The sequence below is a fragment of the Salmo trutta genome, chromosome 4 (genome assembly GCF_901001165.1).
Source record: "Salmo trutta chromosome 4, fSalTru1.1, whole genome shotgun sequence".
In the NCBI taxonomy this organism is placed as follows: domain Eukaryota; kingdom Metazoa; phylum Chordata; class Actinopteri; order Salmoniformes; family Salmonidae; genus Salmo; species Salmo trutta.
The window spans coordinates 53,336,325-53,364,014 of NC_042960.1; the positions used below are offsets into that span (position 1 = coordinate 53,336,325).

The 27,690-nt window shown below is 44.8% G+C and overlaps 1 protein-coding gene across 7 annotated transcripts; it reads right to left on the minus strand.

Annotated features, from left to right (window-relative positions):
* Positions 1-666: 666 nt before the first annotated feature.
* On the minus strand, positions 667-27,317 carry shc2 (SHC (Src homology 2 domain containing) transforming protein 2). Of its 7 annotated transcripts, none has more exons than XM_029751295.1 (15): positions 27,159-27,317; positions 26,790-26,829; positions 19,495-19,749; positions 12,153-12,223; positions 10,041-10,101; positions 9,831-9,950; positions 7,521-7,574; positions 7,281-7,332; positions 6,938-7,064; positions 5,601-5,778; positions 5,103-5,196; positions 3,613-3,783; positions 3,131-3,429; positions 2,434-2,602; positions 667-2,206 (listed from the first exon to the last, which is right to left on the minus strand). In XM_029751295.1, exons 2-15 carry the CDS (start codon positions 26,817-26,819, stop codon positions 2,184-2,186), a joined length of 1,704 nt encoding a protein of 567 aa, XP_029607155.1. In that variant the 5' UTR covers positions 26,820-26,829; positions 27,159-27,317; the 3' UTR covers positions 667-2,183. The 7 variants fall into 7 exon arrangements, with proteins under 7 accessions (XP_029607155.1, XP_029607154.1, XP_029607156.1 ...); XM_029751294.1 differs by having other exon boundaries at positions 26,790-26,832; XM_029751296.1 differs by having other exon boundaries at positions 2,434-2,578; positions 26,790-26,832; positions 27,159-27,316.
* Between the last annotated feature and the right edge of the window lie 373 nt (positions 27,318-27,690).

Sequence of the window (27,690 nt, forward strand, 5' to 3'; positions counted from 1 at the left end):
TATGAATGTCATTTTCTTCATGGTGATGTATGCTAAATAGATATACAAATGTATTGTACGTTTTAAGACTTTTTCTGGTAGATGATTTCTAAGACCCCTTTTCCGTCTGTTTGACCAGAAATCAAAGCCTTTGCATATTCCTAATTTTAAGGGTGGGAAATGGTGGAAAATGTATATAGCCTTAATAAATATATATATATATATATTATATACTTTTAGCTTTCATTTGACATACTTCTAGGAACTTCACATGTTGGTGCTCATGGGTCCTTCAAATGGAAAAGACCAGTCTTCATTGGGGGTGGCCATGTGCTCAAATAATGCCTGACAGCTGGACTTTTCATGGAGCCACTCCATACTGTATGTACATCTCACTTTAAAACGTCATCCAACATTAGCCTACATTCCTAATCAATCCAGACAGAGGAAGAGTTTTTATTTATTTTACCTTTATTTAACCAGGCAAGTCAGTTAAGAACTCATTTTTATTTTCAATGATGGCCTAGGAACTGCCTTGTTCAGGGGCAGAATGACAGATTTTTACTTTGTCAGCTCGGGGATTCGATCTTGCAACCTTTGAGTTTCTAGTTCAACATTCTAACCACTAGGCTACCTGCCACCCTGAATGATGTGGATTGGATCCAACACAAACCACACACATTTGAATAACCTTAATTTTGACACATTTTATTGAAAAAAAAATATTTAGTTCAAAGAAGAGTAGATACAAGAAAGGCCTGATAAAGCAAAGGGGTCATTTGGAAAAGTTGCATACTGTATAGTATACTAACGTCCCAGAAAGCCATGTCCTCTCTGTCTCCCTGTGCCTGGACTGAGACAAGGACACAGCAGATACCAGGAGATCCCCTATCTATTGATAAAACATGTTGCCATTAACAACACAGGATGGTGATCAAATCAGTAAGGGCCTATGCCCATGAAGAGTATTGATTGGAGGACTGGTACAATAGAATAGGAGGCACACAAGAGGACAGCCAATGTTCTACAGTATCAGCAGCTTATAGAAAGTTTCACAATAAAAAGGGATGATTTGACTTTCAGTCCACTCCATTCATTGATTAAAGTGTGATTTGGCATGGCAAGAAAATTTGCCATTTGCTCTCAGGGCATACATACATCCAGCACACACTACTGTCTTCTGCTGTGGTATATATAGAATGTATGATACTGCACAAGTGATTTGGGAGGAAAGATATGAAACACCAAGTATTAAGGCACTGAACTATTTTATGGGTCTTAATTATCTTTACACTGAGTGTAGTCTGCCTTCTGAGAGCACAGGCTCTGACCAGTGTGATAACTTCACACAGTAGGCATGGTAACACACAACTTGGGTAGGTATTCACTGACGAGCGATGACTGTCCCATACAAACACTTTGACAAGCATGTGGTTATTATTGAACACATTGATATTTGGAGTGCTACCCATGTGTTTTGGCCAACTGTATATTCCCAATGTTGTGTTATGCAGACTTCCTGTGGATATTGATGGGACAGTGAGACAGACACATTTTCAAGGTTGGTGTCTGGTTAGTACTGTATCTCTGAAGCATATTTCAATTCATGCAATCAGATATTTAACGCCTTCAGAATTAGGTCCTGAGATTACATATGAATAAATCATGAAGGTGCTGCTGCTGCAGATGAACAGTTTATAAAAGTCCATTAAAGCATCCCAATGTCTGAGGAGCAAAGAACTGCATTCTGATAAAACAATTTAGTGATATTTTGCTGCCAGGAGTTTCTCACATATCATTTAAAATGTTCACATTTGTCCGTTGAAAGACACAGGGAACCCAAATCATTCTGGGACTGCGTATGACATCAGCAGTATGAGACTCAGTATGAGGTGCAACATCATCATGCACTCAAAAATGATGCTTTCCTATGGAACAACTACTGTATGTGACTGTGACCCTCTGTGACCTCACATTCCATCCTTGTGATTGGCTGGGCTGTTCCGAGGCGTCGGTTAGCTTAATGACTGTATACTGAGAGTTCAGGTGGAGATGGTGGAAAGTTTGTCGGCACTGTCGGAGGCAGCCAGGTACTGCAGCCATGCCCTTGGGTCCTGGACAGAGGGAGTTGCCTGTGTTCTCCTACCCCTGCAAAAGCTCTGATTCTGGGGATATGACAAAGTGAAGATCTTCCTCCCTGGGGGTTATATGGACACACCTCTGACTCCTAGTAAAACAGGCAAAATTGGAAAACTTTCAAAGGATATCAATCAAACACATACTAAAGAACTAGACCAGCAGAACACTAAAATCTAGAACATAAACTTTATTAAAACACTATAATGTATCAATAAACTGCCCACACTGAAACAAAGGTCATCACAAAACAGTAATTCAAATAGAACTAGGCAGTGCTGAGCACAATCACTTTGGGCTGTCATTTCTGTCTCTTACCATTCCAGAACGCTGTCCCCTCTTTCCTCCGGACCACCTGTTTGAGGTGCAGCTCGCTCTCGGCTGCCACGATGGGCAGCTCGTTCTTCAGGTGGTAGCTGATCAGGTGACTGATACTCTCAAACAGCATGTCTTTGGTTCGTACCTGGCAGTGACGGGGAGGAGTGGGCTAACAGATGTTAGTAGGTCACAAAGAGTTTAAATGGCTACTTCTTGATGCATGTTAACAGGGATGCTACCACCACCATTGTTTTGCATTCAACAATACTCATGCTAGGCTGTAGCTAAGTAAAAAAATACAAGTATCAGCTTTCTGGAGCAATTGCTAAGAGGGGTGCTACCACTATTATTCTTTAGCATGTTTTGCACTAGCACAACAATGCTAATGCTTGACTGTAGCTAAATAAACAAATTCACATTTCAGGTGACTGACATCATTTCAGTAAACTATTTAAAGTGCCTTCAGAAAGTATTCAGACCCCTTGAATTTTTCCACATTTTGTTACGTTACAGCCTTATTCTAAAATGGATTAAATAATCCTCATCAATCTACACACATTACCCCATAATGACAAAGTGAAAACAGGTTGGTAGACATTTTTGCATAAGTAGCCTTGAGTCTTCTGTATACTCTCCAGCCCCATAGACCATCATTTCCCCATCCAATATTGTTTATCACTCAGCGATTATCACTCACCATTCCCTCTGGGTCGACCAGTAGCAGGTGTTTGGGCAGACCGCAGTGCATGCCCGTCAAGACGTACTGGCCTGGGTTGGTGGCACTGTCTCGTACAAGGAAGTCCCCGTCTCGGACCAGCAGTTTCTCAGCGTCCCGGCGGCTCATACGGCCATGGTACCAGGCCTCCCGCCGAAGCTGCTCCTCTGTGGGGGCGACAGGGGCACGACGCCGGGGCGGACTGGGCCACTGGTCCTCCAACACACACACCCCACCGTTACCACCGGCCTCGTGCATCTTCAGAGCATCCTCAAAGGGTTCTGCAGAGAACCAGGAAGAGTGAGAACACATGCATGGCACACATACGGAACCTGTAACATGAATGACATCATCCATACACGCCAACCCAATTGCCCAGATACTCCCCACATCTTGAATAATAACGGTATCTCTTTGTGTCAGTGGCTGTGTTCAGCAGATGGGTAGCTGTTGATGAGACTCACTCATGTCAAATATGTCTTTCTTGGGGCTGTCTGGCCCCCTGGCCCCCCTATGGCCCTCTGCTCCCTGCTCCAGGCCCTCCAGACTCTGGGTGTTCACATACAGGTGCTCTTCATAGTCCCTACTTCCCGGGGGATGGCCGTCTGCCCGCAGGTACCCATCTGATGTCAGACCTGTCAATCACAACTCAGTTTACTAACACACTACATTACCAAAAGTATGTGGACACCCCTTCAGATTAGTGGATTTGGCTGTTTCAGCCACAACCGTTGCTGACAGGTGTATAAATCGAGCACACAGCCATGCAATCTCCATAGACAAACATTGGCAGTAGAATGGCCTTACTGAAGAGCTCAGTGACTTTCAATGTGGCACAGTCATAGGATGCCACCTTTCCAACAAATCAGTTCGTCAAATTTCTGCCCTGGTCAACTGTAAGTGCTGTTATTGTGAAGTGGAAACATCTAGGTGCAACAACGGCTCAGTCGCGAAGTGATAGGCCACACAAGCTCACAGAACGGGATCGCCGAGTGCTGAAGCGCGTAGCGTCTAAACATCATCTGTCCTTGGTTGCAACATTCCCTACCCAAACTGCCTCTGGAAGCAACGTCAGCACAAGAACTGTTCGTCAGGAGTTCTTGTACTGGGGTTTCCATGGCCGAGCAGCTGCACAGAAGCCTAAGATCAAGCGTCAAAAGGAGTGGTGTAAAGCTCGCCACCATTGGACTCTGGAGCAATGGAAACACGTTCTTTGGAGTGATGAATCACTCTTCACCATCTGGCAGTCCGACGGAGAAATCTGGTTTTAGGGGATGCCAGGAGAACACTACCTACCCCAATGCATAGTGCCAACTGTAAAGTTTGGTGGAAGAGGAATAATGGTCTGGGGCTGTTTTCATGGTTCGGGCAAGGCCCCTTAGTTCCAGTGAATGGAAATCTTAATGCTACAGCATACAATAACATTCTAGACGATTCTGTGCTTCCAGCTTTGTGGCAACAGTTTGAGGAAGGCCCTTTCCTGTTTCAGCATGACAATGCCCCCGCTCACAAAACGAGGTCCAAAACAAAATGGTTGGTCGAGATCGGTGTGGAAGAACTTGACTCACCTTCTCAGAGCCCATGACCTCAACCCCATCGAACATAATTGGGATGAATTGGAAAGTCGACTGCGAGACAGGCCTAATCGCCCAACATCAGTAACCGACCTCACTAATGCTCTTGTGGCTGAATGGAAGCAAGTTCCCGCAGCAATGTTTCAAAATCTAGTGGAAAGCCTTCCCAGAAGAGTGGAGCAGCAAAGGAAGGACCAACTCCATATTAATGCCCATGATTTTGGAATGAGATGTTTGACGAGCACATACTTTGGCCATGTAGTGTTTATACTTTGGTGAAATGATATGGGAACGAAAATGAATTATTTACCCAACCATTATAATGCCTATGACTTGCAGTATTGTCCTGCAGTACCATATCAGGCCACATGGTGTCTCACCTGAGCTGCTGTTGTTCTCAGTGTCCCAGTGAAGCTCGTAGCACAGCTGACCTGAGGGGTAGGACGCAGTGTCTCTCCTGGCCGGAGAACCCATCTAAAAACAGATTCCACAAAATCTCATTAGCATTACTAATAGTAGACATGTGTTTCTTTATGACTCTTCAGACCACCTGTTAATAAATAGTTCCTCTCTTGCCTATGTAATACACTTCTACAGACACCATATGTTTGAATCCTCAGTATAGACTGTAGGGTATAAGGAAGACTTTCCTCTCACCAATTAGGCAACCCAGAGGCCTGGTTTCTATCTCCTGTGATGTCTATCTCTTGTAACTATGTAGCAGGCACATCTACAGTTATTGAGTTCACTGCTATTGTAAGCCCACAGCTCTCTCTTATAGACATTATGGGGGAAAGGCAGGCAAGGTCATCAGTCGTGTGTCCACAGATACTAGATCAAAGGGTTTATGTAGGTAATCCTGGAGGCTGGGGAATCACCTGCGCTGCCTTGCTCTGTGGTTGGCTGTGAACGTGGCCCAGCAAGGCCATACAAGGCCTCAGCCTCGAGTCCACCACTCCTCCAACAGGAGGCTCCTTCCCTGGGATGCTGTTGTAGTAGTCATGCTCCGAGGAGTCCTCGTCATCACCCCATGCCGAGTCCTCTGTCCTGATGTTCCTGAGGTGACACGGTTAGAATAGAGGTAATTGAATTTCCAAATGTGACAAGGAAAAGGGATCAGACACATCCTCCACAACCGATAACATAAAACACTAGGTTTGAATGGTTATATTGTTGGTAGCAGGAGATACATTTGAATCAAGAGCAGAGCAGGTACAGTAGAGTTCTTCCGTCTACCCGGTGACACAGCGAAACACACTTTAAATAACCGTTTTGATTTAATTGGGCTCAAAACAGGACGATGGGCTGAAATCTAAGCGCAGCATATCACATTTCTAACACCTGACCGAGAGAAAAAAGGATGAGTTTCATATCAAGTTTAGTGTGTGTCAGTGTAAAATGCAAGTCAACGCTTTAAATAGGACACCATGCTTGCACTGTACCAATGTGTGCTAACCACATAGGATGAATACATTGTGTGTATTTAAGTCTTTTTTGTTGTTGTAGTGGGGACAGTAACATTAGTCATCTAAAAAAATCTGACTTTAAAGTTGCACTATGCAGAAAGTCGCTACGCCATTTCCTGGTTGCTAAAACTCGAATAGTTTATGTGACAAAACAAGGAAGTATAGTGTAGAGAATCATTGTACCATCTAAACTGCTGTGAAATATATTTTTCATAACCAAAAATATTGTATTTTCAGCTGTTTCAAGCTAGTGTACAAAACCAAAGTAAAAAACGCAAAAACGAAACATAAGAATGGGAAGCATAGAAATAGTGAACATAGAACAGATCTACCACTTCTTAGACTTGCTTTCAATGAGAATGACAGATCTCTAACTTACTATGTGAATTTGGTCAGGTTGCCCAAAAATACACATTGTTTTATATGTTTTTCTATACTTTTTACATTTTTATGTTTAGCTCACATGATCTAATTTAAAAGTATGCACAAAGGTGTCTGTAATAGAATAAACGTGGCAAAAACTAATGTAGACATTAATAAATGCATTTCTTTAGCTTCCTAACTATTTTCTGCAATGGTGGAGGCACGGTGGCTTCAACCCAGCGTCTCCTATCAGTCATCTATTGCAGGGTTTCTCAAACTTGGTCCTGGGTAACGTTTGCTTTTTGGCCCTAGCACTACACTGCTGATTCAAATAACCAACTCCTCATCAGGCTTGATCTAGTGTATATATAAATCATTGGTCTCACCTCTCCATGGTGGGGATGGCTTTGGGAGGGCTGTGGAGATACTGTTTAAACTGCAGTTCAAAGGCCTGGCCGATGGTACTGATGACATTCTGGGCTAGACCGTCACAACACTCCAGGATATGGCATGCTGAAGTGAACACAGAGGATGTGAGTGCTGCAACGCCCCTGTGAGCATAACAACTTATATTTTAAAGAATAGTTAGAAACATCAATCTCTTTAACAACTGTTAGTGAACCATATTGTCAGTAAACCCTCATGCGTTTAATACCAGGAAGAAACTGCATGGACGTATAATAGACATATTATTTCTGTTTATGAAATAGAATGGTGAACTGAAGATACCTCTCTGATTGACTGGATCTTTGGCCACATAAGCAACATAATCGGGCGTGTCCTGCAACAGAGGGAAAAACCTCAATAAACTCTGATGAATTAGAATATAATTGAATAAGATGGTCACAGGATTGGAAAACGGTCAAAAGCAGCCAAGTCAGACATGCAGTCTACCAAGAGGCCCATTTCAACAAACAGACAGAGGAAAACAGGGAAAGCCTAAAGTGCACTTATGCTACAAACTCTCACCGTGTCTCCCCCAGAGGCAAAGGAGATGGACTGCATGGGATGGTGTGCTATCACCTGTGAAAGAGAGAGAGAATGAAAGGAAGGTGCAGACTTTATATCAGTCCTTCACCACATCAATATCACATCTTCTACTAATCAGCTATCCTAAAACAGGAAGCTAAAAAGACAGCAATGTATTGTTTTGTGTTGCACTACCCTGCTGTGAGCTAGCCAAAGCCAAGTGTGTGATATGAAGTGTGATCGCCCCCCCCCCCCACACCCCACTTTGTCATTCCCTAGCTTTGTCATTCCCTAGCTTTGCCATTCCCTAGCTTTGTCATTCCCTAGCTTTGTCATTCCCTAGCTTTGTCATTCCCTAGCTTTGTCATTCCCTAGCTTTGCCATTCCCTAGCTTTGTCATTCCCTAGCTTTGTCATTCCCTAGCTTTGCCATTCCCTAGCTTTGTCATTCCCTGGCTTTGTCATTCCCTAGCTTTGTCATTCCCTGGCTTTGTCATTCCCTAAATTTGCCATTCCCTAAATTTGCCATTCCCTAGCTTTGCCATTCCCTAAATTTGCCATTCCCTAGCTTTGCCATTCCCTAGCTTTGCCATTCCTTAGCTTTGTCATTCCCTAGGTTTAGCTGAACTGACGCGCCTGATCACACCTTTCATTTCACACACTTGGCATTAGCTAGCCCCATTGGTCTCACCTCTCCATGGTGGGGGAAGTTGAATGTCATTTACTGCATTTCTACACAATTGAAAAACTCTAAAATGCTATTTGGAGAACAACAAAAACAAACAAAAATGACCTTGGCCATTAATTATCACCGCAATAATAGGTTTAAATGTCCGTGGAACGGCATATACAATGTCAACAGCATCATAAAATGATGCATTTACTTGTGGAAAGGCCCATACCGTGCAACATGAAATAGATGCATAATACACGGTATCAAGTCACAACAAGGCCAACTTCAAATGCCGAGATCAATGGGAAAGTAACAGATGCATAAAACAGCTGGCCACGAGGCTTACTAGGCCGAGGTCAAATGCAGACATCAAATTCAAATCAATCGGTGCACTGCCTAAATGTCTGACTGGTAAAGCAAACTCTCTGGCACTGTCTCTGCTCTTTGCCTTCTTAAAGATGAACTGAAATATTTTAGTAAGTTAAGGTGATTTTGTTAACCAAATGTGATAAAGAAGCATGATGCTACCCTTAAAACTGCTAAAACTCATATTTATGTTAAAACGTTTGGAAATTGCCTCATCTAACTACTACGTGCCGCAATCTTGATAACGTGTCACCAATGACATCCCTTGAATGGTTCGTCTGATAGGCAGCACAGATTACAATGCATGTTAGTAGCCTCAATGAGAATGCTTTCATTTTGACAACAATAAAAACACAGTATATGAAAATAAGATGGATTTGGACAAAAAGATCGCAAAGCAGTTGGTGAGAAAAGGCCTTAACTTCGGCTAACACAGTATGATCCGATGCCCATGTCAAAACTGTTTAACACAGCTAGACCTTACTCGCTGAATGAACACAAAAACGTGGGTTTTTGACTGGACTATTCCGGCTTATTCGATGCCAGTTACCAACTTCGTTCTTGTGGACATCATGCATTTAGCTAGCTTACATAATGTCGGGTAAAAGTAGATCCACTGCCCATGTGAAAATCACTGTAATGTAGCCTACAGCTGAATCAGCTCAAAAATGTATGCAAGTGGATTTTTAACCGGATTATAAAGGCTTGTTAACATGATTGTGTGTATTTTGTTGTTTTTCCATCTAAAATTGGTAGTTTAAACTTTAAGTTTATTCACTTCTTGATCAGAGTCTTGTTTTAAAAAGTCCATGAGTAAAGTAGGCACACGGACGCTCTACCATTCCCATGACGCTGTTTCAATATGGCTGCGGCCACATCTCTCGAAGCTTGTGCTAGGTGCTCAAAAAATGTATAATATTATGTTCTAAAAGCACATTCAACAAGAAAACCTAACATCGACATGTAAAACAATGATGTAGGTTGATTTGAGTGTTTCAGTTCCACTTTAAAGTGAGAGAAAGGCAGGCAGGCTAGACTGGCAGCTTCTCTCCGATCGATGCTCTGTATGGTCATAAAGCCAGCCAACCAACACACTAAACAGCCGTTGCATTTTAATCGGGATTGGAATAATTTTGGTCTACTTTTTTGTAGCCTGCTTTTATATTTTTGGTTTTGAGCTAGGATATGGCGACTGCCATACTCCACTGATGGCCCTGGGTGTGATATCCTGTGCTATGTTCTGTGGTTAGTTGAAGAGAGGGGATCCCTAACCTGTCGTGTGGTGGGGATGAGCAGGTTGAGGCCCTCTATAGAGATGTTGACAGCGATGCTCATACCAGCGAAGCGCAGGTTACTCTTCCCCATGATGGACTGCAGGGCCTTGTTAATGTTCTTCAGGACAGGAGCACAGAGCCTGGGTTAGCATCACACACACACACACACTTAACTACAGTGTTGCATCAACAGATTTTTTTCACCCACCTTCTTCCTCCAGGCCCCCTTACTCCCAGGCACAGATTCACACAGTCTGTTGATGGCCTCCCTGGGTGGGTGGAGAGGGAAAGAGGAGAGGCGGAGGGGTCACAATGACAACACACTAAGACGAGACAGTTACAGCCATACTGAATCCCATATCTCCCCCTTAACCATACCCTTGAAGAGTTCTAGATCTGAGCATCATGGTAATATTTCCATCTTGCCCTTTGATAGGCTAGAAGAGCATCTTGCCATGTTGGATACACCTAGCCAATCCACTCAGATCTACTAAAGAGGATATGGGCTAGGGGTCAAATCAAGCAGCTACATGGGAAAAGGTTGAACAGTCTAACTGTACTCCTTCATCATCAACCTATAGACAGCCTATGGGTGAAGTGGTTACGTAAGCTATAGAGAAAGCAGGTCAGTAGCCCCTCCCTCAGCCTCAGGTCAGAGGTCAGGGGTCACCAATCCATCTCACTTCAAAGGTCACGGCGAGGTCCCTCAGAACAAAGCAGGACAGAAGATGTCTAATCTCAGTTTACACAAGGCTAACAGGAGGAACACTTAATATCAATATCCTATTCAGCTGAGTTCACATAAGCACATTCTCCCCAGTAAATTCTGTTTGGGTAAGGAACAAAAACATCTCAGCATGATTGATGTCTTGGTCTGAGGATTTATGGGCTCATTAGGCTCTATTCGATTAGCCTTCATTTTCCTCTCCATTTATTCTCCTGATTCAGAAGCAATGGGAGAGCCACATTTTGTGGTGTACTACTGCAGTGTATTCTATGCCATTAAGCTGCTCTAACTGTGAGCATGGGCAGCCTTGGGGACTAATGAGTGATGATGTCTGATGATGTTGTCCCCTTGTGTGGTGGCAGAGATAGCCGGAACACAGGGTCTGTCAGGGGACAGAGGGGACAGGTGGTGACGCCAGCTAGAGTCAAGGATCACCGTCCATCTCTAGTAAAGAACTTTTAAGAGAGTTTTGAAAAACAGCATTTGCATGTGACTCAACTTGAGGCCTGGGAGAATAGCAGTGCATGGATCCTGGGCGTGAGTGTTTTGGTGTGTTAGTCTGCAGTCTCTGTCCTGGCCAAGTACAGTCCCATTGGAGCATATTGGTCCAAAACCATGACACTGCATGACCTGTCAAAGAGGACCTTCAGACTCATGCTGGACCAACAAATAATCAGTGGTTTAATCTCCAGGCAGTCTTTGAAGTTGTTTCATGGGGAATGTCAGGCTTTTTGTTAAGCTGCCAATAACAAACGACTGCAGAAAATACACAACAGGAAAAAAACGAATAGAAGCAGAACAGGAAAAACTCATTAAATTAAATTAATTAATTCGGAATGCATAGTTAAATGTAAAAATCCCAAACTGTTCTTCAACATCCTTAAACAATAACGGTATAGTGTAAACAAATGTCATTCTGAAAGCAATGACAACTGAGCTCGTTACTAAATTATTAAAATGGAGCATTGGTAAGTTCATTATATCATAGATCTTGCCATAACACTGTCATAAATACATCCATCTTCAATCTCTGCTCTTTAAACCATATAAACATTATATTTCTCCCACTTCCTTCTTCCTTGTTGTTTTACTCTGTCTCCCACAGACAGGCAGGGTAGAGTCCATGTGGACCACTGCAGCTCAGCTCTCCACAGTCATTAGTGAGCATCATCAATAATAGATCTCTCCATCACTCCATCTCTGCCTCTCCCCCAGCACTTAAGCCCTGTGTGTGTGTGGGCTCAGATTACTGACAATCGATCACGGAGGAGAGAAATATAGGGAGGGACTACACTGCTCCAACTCAGGCATGGAGCCCCGCGCACACAGACACACAAACACACTTGTGAGTGCCAACAGTCACGCACACAGCAAAAGCTCACATGTGCCATTTACATGCATAAATGGCTCAGTCAAAATGTCACACAGTATTCTGGGCCTTCTAGTGATATCATTACAGGGGAAAGCAGGGCTGGCATGCCTGTGAATCTCTACCTGATTTGGTATCACTGTGACTTGTGTTTACCTTCTCCCTCTGCTCAGATCAGGTTCTACTGACTCATCACAAGCAGGACAAACTCAACTCTCGCTTACCTCGTCACATGGGTCCGAGTGTTGAAGTCCAGCGATCGCATCGACTTCAACACCTCAATACAGCCCATGTACTGCAAAGACAAAAAAACAACATACTTTATTACAGGACAGATTTCCAACCCAGATTTATTCTTCTACAGATTCCTTTTCTCAATCCAATTAGAGGGTCGTTAATACATACAGTACTTTACAAGACAGGAACTGTCATGACCGCCCTTTTCACTGATACATGGCCCTACGGCAATTGGTCACACACAGTGTGGCATGTATTTCCAGAATGGTTAACACATTACTGTACAGTATGAAAAATATCTATACCATAGTACTAATACCCTATATAGTAACATAGTCAATATGACTGAGGCCCAGTCATTTGCAGGCAGTGTTAGGGACGGGGTAATGGTCAGGTTAAGGTGGTAATAATGGGTATTAGATTAGGGAGCTGCAGCCTCAGAGGCCCCAATGGAGCATGTGTGTGTTTATGCGTGTTTTGTGTGTGGGTGTGTGTTTGTGAGAGTGTGTGTCACGGGGGACCAGGGAAAGTGCTCTGGGAGAGGTTACTTCATCACCAGGGCTCCACTGGAGTCTGTTATTAGTCACACTGAAACTCCCATTAACTACCAAAAATACTATTATACACCATACGTATGCTACGTATACTAGGACATTAAATGGGTTGTATTACTGAAACATATCAGCATCGGAGTAATATAAACATCATAGATCTAAGCCAATTTAAACCAAACACCAATATAGACAACAGATAAATCAGCCGAGTGAACCTACACACACACACACACACACACACACACACACACACACACACACACACACACACACACTTCGATACACCTACGCAGACCCATTTGCATTACTGTGCTACTTTTAAAGAGCACACCAAGTTGACTGTGCTTCCACTATACAGTATCAACCTGCTGTATGTAAACTGAGTGTACAAAACATTAGCAACATCTGCTCTTTCCATGACATAGACTGACCAGGTGATTCCAGGTGAAAGCTATGATCCCTTATTGATGTCATTTGTTAAATCCACTTCAATCTGTGTAGATGAAGAGGAGGAGACAGGTTAAAGAAGGATATTTAAGCCTTGAGACATTAATTGTGTATGTGTGCCATTTAGATGGTGAACGGGCAAGACAAAATATTTAAGTGCCTTTGAACGGGGTATGGTAGTAGGTGCCAGGCGCACTGGTTTGTGTCAAGAACTGCAACGCTGCTGGGTTTTTCATGCTCAACAGTTTACTGTGTGTCTCAAAAATGGTCCACCACCTACTTGACATCCAGCCAACTTGACACAACTGTGGGAAGCACTGGAGTCAACATGGGCCAGCATCCCTGTGGAACTCTTTCAACACCTTGTAGACCCCACGATGAATTGAGGCAAACCAATATTAGGAAGAACGTTCTTAATGTGTTGCACATTCAGTGTATGGGGTAGGTATACTGTAGTCCTTCACTTTCACAGGTGTAGGAGCTTAGCCAACCTATGCATCCTCATTTGACTCAAGCTCAATCAATGTCTTGTTACTGTATGTGTAGTTTGTCTGGATCTGTTGTTGTGGCTGGCTGCTGCCAGAGACAGAGAAAGAAATAATCAGGCTAACTCCACTGCCTGAGAGCTAAACAAGCACCCTAACCAGATTAGGAGACAGGGGAAGTCTTCCATCAGTCAGACAGTCTACTCCTCTTGCTCCTTTTCCCTCCTTCTCAATGCCTTCATTGTCACTCTCTTGGACGATACACTGTGCTTCCAAGCGCTCTACTCTACTTCTGCCCCCCCAGACATAATCTCCAATACTCCCTTCCGGAAACCTGTGATGCAGCATTTCCAAGAAACATTCCAGAGAAATTCAGAAAATGTGTGTAATGCTTGTCGTTAGAAGGAGAAGTGGACCAAGACATTTTTACATTTTAGTCATTTAGCAGACACTCTTATCCAGAGCAACTTACAGTAGTGAATGCATACATTTCATACATTTTTTACTTATTCTTTTTTTTCCCCCATACTGGTCCCCCGTGGGAATCAAACCCACAACCCTGGCATTGCAAACACCATGCTCTACCAACTGAGCCACATGGGACTGCATGGTAAGTGTTCATGATACTTTATTTCAAGAAACACTCAAACAAGAATAACCAAAAGCAACAAAACGAAAGCAAACAGTTCTGTCAGGCACAGACACTAAACAGAAAATAACCTCCCACAAACACAGGTGGAAAACAGGCTGCCTAAGTATGATTCCCAATCAGAGACAACAATAGACAGCTGCCTCTGATTGGGAATCACACTCGGCCCACAAACAAAGAAACAGAAAACATAGACTTTCCCACCCGAGTCACACCCTGACCTAACCAAACATAGAGAATACTAAGGATCTCTACAGTCAGGGCGTGACAGTATCCCCCCCCCCCCAAAGGTGCGGACTCCGGCCGCAAACCTGAACCTATAGGGGAGGGTCCGGGTGGGCATCTCCTCTCGGTGGAGGCTCCGGTGCGGGACGCAGATCCCCCTTAGCTTGGGGCTCCCCCAACTTTTGTGGAACCGGACCATGGATCGTCGCTGGAGGCTCCGGACACTGGATCGTTGCCGGAGGAACCGGACCGTAGATCATCGCCGGAGGCTCTGGACTGGGAAACCCCGCTGGAGGCTCCGAACTGCCGACCGTCGCTGGAGGCTCCGGACCGCGGACCGTCGCTGGAGGCTCCGAGCCATGGATCGTCTCTACAGGCTCCGCACCATGGATCGTCACTGGAGGCTTCGTGCCCTGGATCATCACTGGAGGCTTCGTGCCATGGATCGTCACTACAGGCTCCGGGCCATGGATCATCGCTGGAGGCTTCGTGCCATGGATTATCACTGGAGGCTTCGGGCCATGGATTATCACTGGAGGCTTTGTGCCATGGATCATCACTGGAGGCTTCGATCCATGGATCATCACTGGAGGCTTCGTACGTGGAGCCGGAACAGGTCTCACCGGACTGAGGAGACGTACTGGCAGCCTGGTGCGTGGAGCTGCCACAGGGCTTACCAGGCTGGGGAGACACACTGGAGGCCTGGTACGTGGAGCCGGAACCGGACTCACCGGACTGGGGAGACGCACTGGAGGCAGGGTGCGTGGAGCAGGCATAGGGTATACTGGGCCATGGAGGCGCACTGGAGGTCTGGAGCATAGGGCTGGCACAACCCATCCTGGCTGGATGCTCACTTTAGCCCGGCAAGTGCGGGGCGCTGGCACAGGACGCACTGGGCTGTGAAGGCGCACTGGCGACACAGTGTGTAGAGCCGGCGCAGGGTATCCTGGACCGAGGAGGCGTACTGGAGACCAGGAGCGCTGAGCTGGCACAACCCGTCCTGGCTGAATGCTCACTTTAGCCCGGCAAATGCGGGGAGCCGGCAACGAGCGCACCGGGCTGTGAATGCGCACTGGAGATACGGTGCGCATCACCGCATAACACGGTGCCTGACTGGTCACACGCTCCCCACGGTAAGCACGGGGAGTTGGCTCAGGTCTAAACCCCGACTCCGCCAATCTCCCCGTGTGCCCCCCCAAAAACATTTTTGGGGAGCTGCCTCTCGGACTTCCGTCATTGCCGTGCTAATTCCTCGTATCGTCGCCGTTCCTCTCTTGCTGCCTCTAATTCCTCCCTTGGATGGCGATACTCCCCAATCTGCGTCCAGGGCCCTTTGCAGTCCAGGATCTCTTCCCATGTCCACTCCTCCTGGCCACGCTGCCAGTACGTCTCCAGTCCGTTTTAGGCGAGAGGTTCTGTAACGCACGTCGTTAGAAGGAGAAGTGGACCAAGGCGCAGCGTAGTAAGTGTTCATGATACTTTATTTCAAGAAACACTCAAACAAGAATAACCAAAAGCAACAAAATGAAAGCGAACAGTTCCGTCAGGCACAGACACTAAACAGAAAATAACCTCCCACAAACACAGGTGGAAAACAGGCTGCCTATGTATGATTCCCAATCAGAGACAACGATTGACAGCTGCCTCTGATTGGGAACCACACTCGGCCCACAAACAAAGAAACAGAAAACATAGACTTTCCCACCCGCGTCACACCCTGACCTAACCAAACATAGAGAATACTAAGGATCTCTACGGTCAGGGCGTGACAATGTGTCCTTTTTCTTAGCCAGCTCTCTTCCTCTGAAAGACACGCCATCCTCACTGTTGCCTTGCCTTGAAGGAAGTGACTGTCAACAAAGGGTATCTATCATATTACAGAGGCAAATTTAGTCCCTCTTTCCAAGAACATCCTGTTCAAGTCTCCAGCCGAAGTCGATCTAATATCTATGTTGTTGATGCTCGGCTCTCTAGATAGATGCAGGGAGATACTGGCTAGGGGCTCATGTTTCTAGGTGGAAAGGTTATACTGCACTGTCGCTACCTTACAGTCCAACCAAGGTGCAAGTCTTTTTCTTTTCGCTGAATAACTCTTAGTATTTCTCATGTTGCAGTTTTCCAGGTCAGGGTGGATGGATGGCAGCTGTGTGGGTTTGGTTTCAGAAGGCCTGCATTGCAGTGGAATGGCTGTGGAAGAGGCAGATGCAGGACCACCACACCACAGCTGCTGCCTCAGCTTGCCGGGGTGGTCGGCTGGCTGCAGGGACAGGGAGGAAGTGCCTGGGAGGAAATGTGCACAATGGTGTCTGTCTGCCTGTCTGTCTGCCTGTGTCTCCCTCCAGCAGAGAAGAGAGAAGACGATGTGGCATTCATCTCACTGCTGGCTGGCCTCTGACGCTAAACGGAGTTGATCCTGGTCAGTCCCTGGATGGGAGACCAGATGCTGCTGGAAGTCGTGTTGGAGGGCCAGTAGGAGGCACTCTTTCCTCTGGTCTAAAAAAATATCCCAATGCCCCAGGGAAGTGATTGCCCTGTGTAGGGTGCCGTCTTTCAGATGGGACGTTAAACGGGTGTCCTGACTCTCTACGGTCACTAAAGATTACATGGCACTTATTGTACATTTTAGTCATTTAGCAGACGCTCTTATCCAGAGCGACTTACAGTAGTGAGTGCATACATTTCATTTCATGCATTTTTTTTTAAATGTATTTTTATTTTTGTACTGGCCCCCCGTGGGAATCGAACCCACAACCCTGGCGTTGCACACACCATGCTCTACCAACTGAGCCACAGGGAAGGCCGTAGGGGTGATTGTCCTGGCTAAATTCCCAACTTGTCCCTCATGGCCAACTAATCATCCCCAGCTTCCAATTGGCTCATTCCTCCTCTCACCTGTAACTGTTCCCCAGGTCGTTGCTGTAAATGAGAATGTGTTTTTTCTTACCTGGTAAAATAAGAAAATAAAAAACAACAAGAAAAACAATGGCAGCAGCACGCATCTCTTCATTCAAATACTCAATCATGGAAACTCTTACTGACAGTTGTGGTTGCTTTGCGTGATGTATTGTTGTCTCTACCTTCTTGCCCTTTGTGCTGTTGTCTGTGCCCAATAATGTTTGTACCCTGTTTTGTGCTGCTACCATGTTGTGCTGCTGCCATGCTGCGTTGCTACCATGCTGTGTCGTTGTCTTAGGTCTATCTTTATGCAGTGTTGTGTTGTTTGTCTTGTCGTGATGTGTGTTTTGTCCTATATTTTTATTTCATTTATTTTTATTTTTAATCCTAGCCCCCGTCACCACAGGATGCATTTTGCCTTTTGGTAGACCGTGATTGTAAATAAGAATTTGTTTTTAACTGACTTTCCTAGTTAAATAAAGGTTACATAAAAAATAAAGATATAAAGATGGCAGAGAGAAAAGCTTTAGCGCAGCAGAAATCTGCTGTCATACAGACAGTAATATATATATATATATATATACACACACTGCCATCTTATCTGCCTGGCTGGCTGCAGGGGCCATTTAAATATTATTATAATGGTAGGCTACAGCAAACTGCTAATGAAAACTGGTGCAGGGCATAACAGTACTGAAATATTTCCTATAATGCTCTTTGGTATTTTTTCTTCTTGTAGCATGCTTAGCTGCAGACTATGTTAGGCATGTGAGGAAAGCAGGATTAGAGCTGAGGGAAACCCCTGGCTGAGTGTTCTCTCTCTGCTGTCTGCTACTACAGATGGACTAGAATACCCTGCTATGTCACGCTAGTTCTACCCCAGTACATGTGATGCAAATGACTGTGATTAAATGTAATTGAATATAGGAATGAATGGTGCCTGTGTGTAATGTAATTACAAAGCGTGCTTGGGCCTAGACTGGGCTAATAAAGAGCCATGTCGTTTTATTGAGGCTGGGGGGAGTAAAGGAGGGGGAGATCATTGACATTGACGTCAAACACTCTGCCTCGGATGTAACCCTTTGTGAGCCAAAGTCACCAGCTTAGACCAGGAAATGATATCTAAATCTTTGTATATTTGCTTTTTTGCTTCTGTGTTGGGAGATCAGGAAAAGCTTTTTATCAACAATACTATAATTTGTTATTTCAGGTGTATTTTAACTCAATGTGCGATAACACATACCATAATATCCACTACCATCAGGATTTGTAACAAGGAAATAACCGTTGTCACTGATTACGACGATGTAATGTATGTCTGTCTGTCTGAAGTAACATGACATCCAATCCTTCAGTTAGGCGCAATCAGGCGAATCACAAAGCATGCCCCTCCCACACACACACTTCATTGAAACTAGAGATGAACCTCTTTAAATGATTGTGCTTTGTTATGCACATTCTATTAATATAGATTCTGACTCACTCCACGTATCACTCATTCACCACATGCAATATTTCTTGTTCAGTTTACGATTCCTTTCTCTTTATTTCACTCAACTGACATCCACCCACCCGAAAGCCTGAAGGCTGACGCAGTCTCCCCAGCCCACTACATCACACCACATAAAGCAGAGAGAGCCATCTAACTCCTCAGCCTCGACACATTGGCTGCATAACACACTGCCCGGCATCCTAATGTCCCGTTGTATCCAAGAGACACACTTAGGGTGGTTTCTCATCTTAACATTCTGATATTATTTCCAAGGAATGAGACGTCCCAATGTCATCTGCAAACAGGATATCTTTCTGACAGTGTTGTCATATTAAAGCTTTACTCCGAAAGGGATTTAAATTATTCACTATTCTACAGGTTTGTTTGTAAACAACATAGCAGGAACTCTGGGTGGAAAGCATCAACAAGCTGTCAAATTATCCCTGACAGATACAGTATTTAACCGCACGGAAGACAACCCTTAAAAAAATGCAATGCAGAAATGCTTTAATATACACAGAATGAAAACAATATGTGGGTAATGCAGAGAGCTGTAGAGGGACTGCACGCATGGTGACTCACCCTGACAATGTAGGAAGCCCCAGGGCCTGTGATATTCTTGTCTGGGTGCAGCCATCCTTGGGAGGGCTTGTGGATGAAGCTGCCCTTCTGGTTGAAGTCCTCCCCTCCCAGCCACATGCCCTCCACCCTGGTCCTGCGGTTCATCCCTGTCCTGAAGCCGTTGTGGCCCCCAGGGCTCCCTGTGCCCTCTGCAGCCCCTGCTCCGTGGCCCCCTGGACTGGCTGAGCGCATTGCAGATCTCTGCCTGCTGATGGCCTGTAGGGAACAGGGGGTGACACACACAGGGTCACAGGAGTTCAAAACAGCGGCCAGACTTGCCACGGGACCACTGGGGACAGAAGGGCCACTGGGGCCGTGCGAGCCCTGCGATGAGGGGGCTGCAGTCTTGCCGGAGTCCTTGCTGGAGCTGGAGTTGGAGGGGCTCCTGCTCAGCAGAGTGTTGGAGAACTTCCACTGAGGCATCCTGGGGATGAGCATGCAGAAAGTGGTGGTGGCATCCTGCTCCCCGTCCAGGCAGGGGGAGTCGGCCAGGGCCGGGGCTGCGGAGGAGGACCCGGGGATGGACTCCAGAGGAGGCAGGGGGGGCAGCGGCAGACTGGGGGCGGAGGAAAGGACCACCGGGGTGGCCACCACTTTGCCGCTCATGGCTAAGCTCTGCATCAGGTCGTCGGAGGAGGTCACAGAGGCGTTGCGAAAGCGGCCATACTTTGGCTTAAGTAGCATGCCCGGAGGAGCAGCCGGAAGCAGAGGCTGAGACGGGCTGACAGAGGATGAGGGGAAGGGGAAAGGGGGAGGGGGAGAGGTGCAATGGAAGAGAGGGAGAAAAAAAAAAAAAAATCGGCAAAATCTTCTGGAAGGAGCTGTATCCCCTGTCAGTGTTGAGTGAGTACTGTCCAGTGGTCTCCCACTCACACACACTTTCTCTCTCTCCTGCCTCTCTGCATCTGAGCTTCTCCCTTGCTCTGGCTCGCTTGCACGCACCCCCACTCTCTCTCTGGGTGATGTCATTGTGTTATTGTTCGCTTATTAGCCCTGCCCAGCTGCTCTCAGACAGCATTAGCTAACACATATCTGCCTGAGCCTCCCTCCTAGCGCGCCCACACACACACACACAAACACACACGCATGCGCACACATACACGCAGTCAGTATCTACAAGCAGAGCATAGACACCAACATTATAATGTCCCCACATGTGGAAATGACAGAAAGATAGAGATTCTTCCCATCATAAGACATACCGTAGGCAATGGCTGCAAAAGCAAAACATGCATGAATTCAATTTTTAACAAAGACCATCAATTCATGATTTAGTGAAAAGAGTCAATAATCTCTTAGCCACATAATAATATTTTAGCCACATTAACATCACATTTATGGGACTGAATTGTGCTGCCAGTAAAATATGACAAAGCATCTGTGACTTTGACAAAATGCAATGAATTATCAGTGGTTGTAAAGAAAAAAGCCCACTATACCTGAAGTCTTATCTCAAATCAAAATGTCATTTTATTTGCCGCATGCTTTGTGAACAACAGGTGTAGACTAACAGTGAAATAGGTACTTGCAAATTCTTTTCCAAAAATCCAGAGTTAAAGACAAAAAAAATAAAAAATAGTAACAGAGGGAATAAATACATAGTGAACGAATAAAAATAACAAGTAAAAATGACATGTCTATATAGAGGGAGTACCAGTATCGAGTTGATGTGCAGGGGTACGGAGGTAATTGAGGTAGCTATGTACATATAGGTAGGGGTAAAGTGACAAGGCAACAGGATAGATGATAGACTGAGCTGTAGTAGCAGCATATGTGGAGCAGTTGCAGCAGCGTATGTGGTGAGTATGAAAGTGTGTGTGTGCATGTGTGTGTGTGTGTGTGTGAGTGTGTGTGGCGTCAGTAAGCATGTGTGCACATGTTATGTGTGTGTGGGCGTATGCGGTGTGTGTGTGTGTGTGTGTGTGTGTGTGTGTGAGTGTGTGTGGCGTCAGTAAGCATGTGTGCACATGTTATGTGTGTGTGGGCGTATGCGGTGTGTGTGTGTGTGTGTGTGTGTGTGTGTGTGTGTGTGTGTGTGTGTGTGTGTGTGTGTGTGTGTGTGTGTGTGTGTGTGTGTGTGTGTGTGTGTGTGTGTGTGTGTGTATTGGGGTATCAGTGTAAGTATATGTGAGTGTGTGGGTAGAGTCCAGTGTGCATAGAGATTTAGTTATCTCTCTGCTCTCTACACTTCTGGTTCCATACTGGGATGATGACTGATAGCCTGAATTTGACTGAGCATCATAAACTCTTTGACAATCTTTTCTTGACTTGAAACTGTCACAGTAAACAAATAACAGGAAGTACTCTTTTCCATTGTGTGGTTGGTATATTTGGGTCGGCAGGTAGCCTTGTGGCTAGTGCATTGGGCCAACAACCGGAAGGTTGCTAGATCGAATCCCCGAGCTGACAAGGTAAAAATCTGTCGTTCTGCCCCTGAACAAGGCAGTTAACCCACTGTTAACCCACTGTTCCTAGGCCGTCATTGTTCTGTGTGGGTAGGTGTTTACCCCCTTATGGTATAACAATTAAAGGCTCCAATAATTCAGCAAGTGGTTACTGCACTGCAACTAAAGGTCAACAATAGCTGAGAAGATGTGAAAACATCTGAATAGAAATGAAGGTACAGAAATTCACTTCTTCTAACTAGCTAAAATTGTAAACAATTCATTCAGATTGATTATATGAGTTGTGATGGGGAAATTTTGCCACAGCAGTCATGTGACTCATCCAAATGGTAAAGTATAACATCCAATTTGCAAATGCACACATTGATTCCATGTCCTAAAAACAGGCAAAATCTAACAAAGCTAGCATTGCAGCAATACTCAGAATTACTCCCAGCCCATGTGACCTCTCTCTCCCCATGTCCCCCCCTTCCCCACCCCTCTCCCAAGAGCTATCCGCCATCTTCTAAAGGAGCCTGCAGGAGGAGACCAGACCTTTTAGCTCCCCACTCTAGTTCCCTCATATTCTCTCAATTTCAGGTTACCATGGGAGGGGGAGTCGTCTCCAAAAACCCTGACAAAGTGGGTTAAGCCGGGAATTGTTCTGTTCATCTTTCTGGGAAAAATCTTTGGTCACAGCAGAAAAACATGTTTCGTCGCACAGCAGATAATCAAAACCAAAGTCATAGGATATAATCACTTAGATCTGAAACCATTCTACTCTTGAACACACAGCACTACTCAGCTCAAATGATAAATGAGAAAGCCAGTTGGCCTAATCTAAACTGTCCAAAATAATGGATGAGAGACACAAAGTATCAGGTATGAAGGTAAGACCCAGATGCAGACCACATCAAATAAACAATAGTTTAATATTCCAACAGGGGCAGGCAATAGACAGGTCAAGGCAGGCAGGGGTCAGAAACCAGAGGTGGGGCAACAGTACTGGGTGGCAGGCAGGCTCAGGGTAAGGCAGAGGTTGGTAGTCCAGATGGTGGCAAAGCTACAGATCGGCAGACAGGCTCAGGGGCAGGGGCAGGCAGAGTGGTCAGGAAGGCGGGCTCGGAGTCAGGACAGGCAAGGGTCAAAACCAGGAGGGCGAGAAAAGAGAAACTGGAAAAAGCAGGAGCTGAGACACAAAACGCTGGTTGGCTTGAACAAACAAGACAATCTGGCAACAGACAAACAGAGAACACAGGTCTAAATACACAGGGGATAATGGGGAAGATGGGCAACACCTGGAGGGGGGTGGAAACAATCACAAAGACAGGTGACACAGATCAAGGTGTGACATAAAGAAGCAAATGATCTTGTTTAACTGATAAAGATGTTTAACTGATAAAGATAAGTATAAAGTTATTTAAATAATGAAGTATGTAAAAACTGTAGAATTAACCCATTACAGTCTACAAAGCTGTATGGAACTTTTAAGAAGGCACTAAACTGTCTCCATATACACTTCCATTCATTTTTTCAACTGGTACCGGGGACCTTCAGACGAGTCTGTGGGCATCCTAGAGCAAAACAACTGACATATGTGTTTGTGAGAGTCTCACCTTTCCACAGATGGGTAATATTAGTGTGTAGTCCAAACTGTTCGGACGCCTCAGACAGAAGTTGGCAGATCGGCTGTATAGATATCAGAGATCCAAGACGCTTGTGGGGGACATGGAGCAAAAAACTCTTTCAATAGAGGGGTCATAATAGTTGCGGGCCAAACTGTTCGAACGCTACAGACAATTCTGTGAGGAGACCGACGTTCGGGATGTCTCATGGCTGACAAATACCGCTCTAGCTCTGACACCTTTCACCGCAGATGAGGAAGTGCGACATCGGCGGATGCGGTGTATTGAGAAGCATCCAATAAATATCTCTAGCATAAACTGACAGATTTTTATGGGGATTTTTTTATTATGCTAATTATTTTATATGGGGGCACGGACATCAACTCTAGGGGGTTTAGCGGGCTTTTTCAATTATAATTATAACGACCAACAGACTCACAACACACTGTGCACAGCCCTAGTGAAACCTAATGTATTCATACAGTTATTCCACAGTGACCATTCTACAGCACACAAAAAACAGCTAATGTTTTAAAAAATATATATATACCTAACCAGGTAGGCCAGTTGAGAACAAGTTCTCATTTACAACTGCGACCTGGAGATAAAGCAAAGCAGTGCGACAAAAACAACAACACAGAGTTACACATAAAGAAACGTACAGTCAATAACACAATAGAAAATATCTATGTACACTGTGTGCAAATGTAGAAGAGTAGGGAGGTAAGGCAATAAATAGAGGCGTAGAAGCTAAATAATTACAATTTAGCATTAACGCTGGAGTGATAGATGTGCAGATGATGATGTGCAAGTAGAGATACTGGGGTGCAAAAGAGCAAGAAGATAAATAACAATATGGGGATGAGGTAGTTGGGTCTGCTATTTACAGATTGGCTATGTACAGGTACAGTGATCGGTAAGCTGCTCTGACAGCTGATGCTTAAAATTAGAGAGGGAGATATCTCCAGCTTCAGTGATTTTTGCAGTTCGTCGAAGTCATTGGCAGCAGAGAACTGGAAGGAAAGGCGGCCAAAGTAAGTGTTGGCTTTGGGGATGACCAGTGAAATATACCTGCTGGAGTGCATGCTACGGGTGGGTGTTGCTATGGTGACCAGTGAGCTGAGATAAGGCGGAGCTTTACCTAGCAAAGACTTGGAGCCAGTGGGTTTGGCGACGAATATGTAGCGAGGGCCAGCCAACGAGAGTATACAGGTCGCAGTAGTGGGTAGTATATGGGGCTTTGGTGACCAAATGGATGGCGCTGTGATAGACTACATCCAGTTTGTTGAGTAGAGTGGTTGGAGGCTATTTTGTAAATGACATCACCGAAGTCAAGGATCGGTAGGATAGTCAGTTTTACGAGGGTATGTTTGGCAGCATGAGTGAAGGAGGCTTTGTTGTAGAACAGGAAGCCGATTCTAGATTTAATTTTGGATTGGAGATGCTTAATGTGAGTCTGGAAGGAGAGTTTACAGTCTAACCAGACACCTAGGTATTTGTAGTTGTCCACTTATTCTAAGTCAGAACCTTCCAGAGTAGTGATGCTAGACGGGCAGGCGGGTGCGGGCAGAAATTGGTTGAAGAGCATGCATTTAGTTTTACTAGCATTTAAGAGCAGTTGGAGGCCACGGAAGGAGTGCTGTATGGCATTGAAGCTTGTTTGGAGGTTTGTTAACACAGTGTCCAAAGAAGGGCCAGAAGTATACAGAATGGTGTCGTCTGCGTAGAGGTGGATCAGAGAATCACCAGCAGCAAGAGCAACATCATTGATATTTACAGAGAAAAGAGTCGGCCAGGTCGATGAAGACGGCTGCACACTACTGTCTTTTATCGATGGTGGTTATGATATCGTTTAGGACCTTGAGCGTGGCTGAGGTGCACCCATGACCAGCTCGGAAACCATAGTGGAGAAGGTACGGTGGGATTCGAAATGGTCGGTGATCTGTTTGTTGACTTGGCTTTCGAAGATTTTAGAAAGGCAGGGCAGGATGGATATAGGTCTATAACAGTTTGGGTCTAGATTGTCTCCCCCTCTGAAGAGGGGGATAACCGCGGCAGCTTTCCAATCTTGGGGATCTCAGACGATATGAAAGAGAGGTTGAACAGGCTAGTAATAGGGGTTGCAACAATTTCGGTGGATAACTTCAGAAAGAGAGGGTCCAGATTGTCTAGCCCAGCTGATTTGTAGGGATCCAGATTTTGAAGCTCTTTCAGAACATCAGCTGTCTGGATTTGGGTGAAGGAGAAGCAGGGGGGGGCTTGGGCAAGTTGCTGCAGGGGGTGCAGAGCTGTTAGCCGGGGTAGGGGTAGCCAGGTGGAAAGCATGGCCAGCCGTAGAAAAATGCTTATTGAAATGATCGATTATCGTAGATTTATCGGTGGTGACAGTGTTCCCTAGTATCAGTGCAGTGGGCAGCTGGGAGGAAGTGCTCTTATTCTCCATGGACTTTACAGTGTGCAAAAACTTTTTGGAATTAGTGCTACAGGAAGCACATTTCTGTTTGAAAAAGCTAGCCTTAGCTTTCCTAACTGACTGTGTATATTGGTTCCTGACTTCCCTGAAAAGTTACCTATCGCGGTGGCTTTTCGATGCTAATGCAGAACGCCACAGGATGTTTTTGTGCTGGTCAAGGGCAGTCAAGTCTGGGGTGAACCAAGGGCTATATCTGTTCTTAGTTCTACATATTTTGAATGGGGCATGCTTATTTAAGATGGTGAGCGACAGCTAACGGTTTAAGGTTAGGCTTTGTATCCAACCGTGATAGGAGAGCATGCCCTTACAAAGAAAACACATTCGTTTTACATGTGATCACGTGAAGTGCTCCAAAAACACGTTTTCATATGATTACATGTGATCTTATGTGAAGTTAATGTGGTAATGTGATAACCTTAAACTATACATGTGAAAATGTGATCATATGTGAAGTGTTACAAACACTTGTTTTCCCATGTGAATTTTAATATGAACTCATTTCCACATGTTTTTTCTGTAAGGGTGTTAACATGAATGACCAAATAATTAACTGAATCACCCATTATCTAAGTAGAGGGCAATCAACCAACTAAAGCATGCCACCCACTCATTAAGGGAGAGCATACCTCCATGGCTAGCTCCTCATACCGTAATACACTAAGGTCATTTGAGCTCAAATTTAATAAAGACACCAAATTAACCTGGCGACTTCCTCCAACAACCCAGACTTTGAGATGAAATACACAAATGTTGTTTTTCCCCACAATATATTACCTCAGTCAGCAGTAGATCATCAGAGGACATTGTTTTGTTACTGCTGATGACATGGAGACATAGTTCAAAATAGTTCAAATCTGACACTAATTGAAAAGGCAACACGGGGAACATTTGATTAAAACGCAAAAGGTCACATACAAATGTCAAGAAATAGCTTGGTTCATTTGCAAGCAGGACTAAGTCAGCTTTTTGCAGTAGTGGAAGTTGAAAAGTTTCAGTGCATCATAAAATTGCTTGTGGTGTCAAAAATTACAAATGCACGAGATTTGAATTGTGCGTGCGCTTAGATTTTTAAAAGAGCAAACAAATACAATACATTGTACATGCTGTAAACATAAATCCTCCTGAGGGAAGCAATAGACTCACCTATATCACAGACACTTGTAGAGCAGAGTGAAGGTGCCCTGACTTGAAACAGTAACCCGGCAAACTAAAACAATAAGGAAGTTCAGAGTACGCGAGAGAGCATACCAGCATTGTGAGAATAAGACCCTTCTGCTCCAGAAATGGCAACAAGCTACAGTTACCACACGTCTTATACACACACACCACCTCCTAAACAACCAATCACATCACTTGCTTGTTTGTGGCATAGGAGAATTGAGAAGTTACTGATAAACCAGATGTCATCAATATGTAGGATGTGACTGATATAGAGAGAGTAGCCTCAGCCCATATTGTACAGTATCAGATGTAATGCATACTATCTAGGCCTACTGCTACTCTGAGTTGGAGGAGAGTGAAAACAGGTGCCACAATATATAGCCAGAAGAATTTAAATCTATCAAAAAAGTTGGCAACATTTCAGACCATACAGGCTTATTTATAGAAATGTAGGCTATTGCATATTGACCAGAAACCAGTCTTCTGTGAGAATACAAAAAGTGTGTATAGACAC

Excerpts from the sequence above, each read along its gene's own strand:
- shc2 (XM_029751295.1), bottom strand. The coding sequence starts at position 26,819 with ATGTCCTCTGATGATCTACTGCTGACTGAG. Across the intron at positions 5,779-6,937 it reads GCCATCCCCACCATGGAGAG|GAACATCAGGACAGAGGACT; the intron begins GTGAGACCAATG and ends GTGTCACCTCAG. Across the intron at positions 3,784-5,102 it reads TGAGAACAACAGCAGCTCAG|GTCTGACATCAGATGGGTAC; the intron begins GTGAGACACCAT and ends TGTGATTGACAG.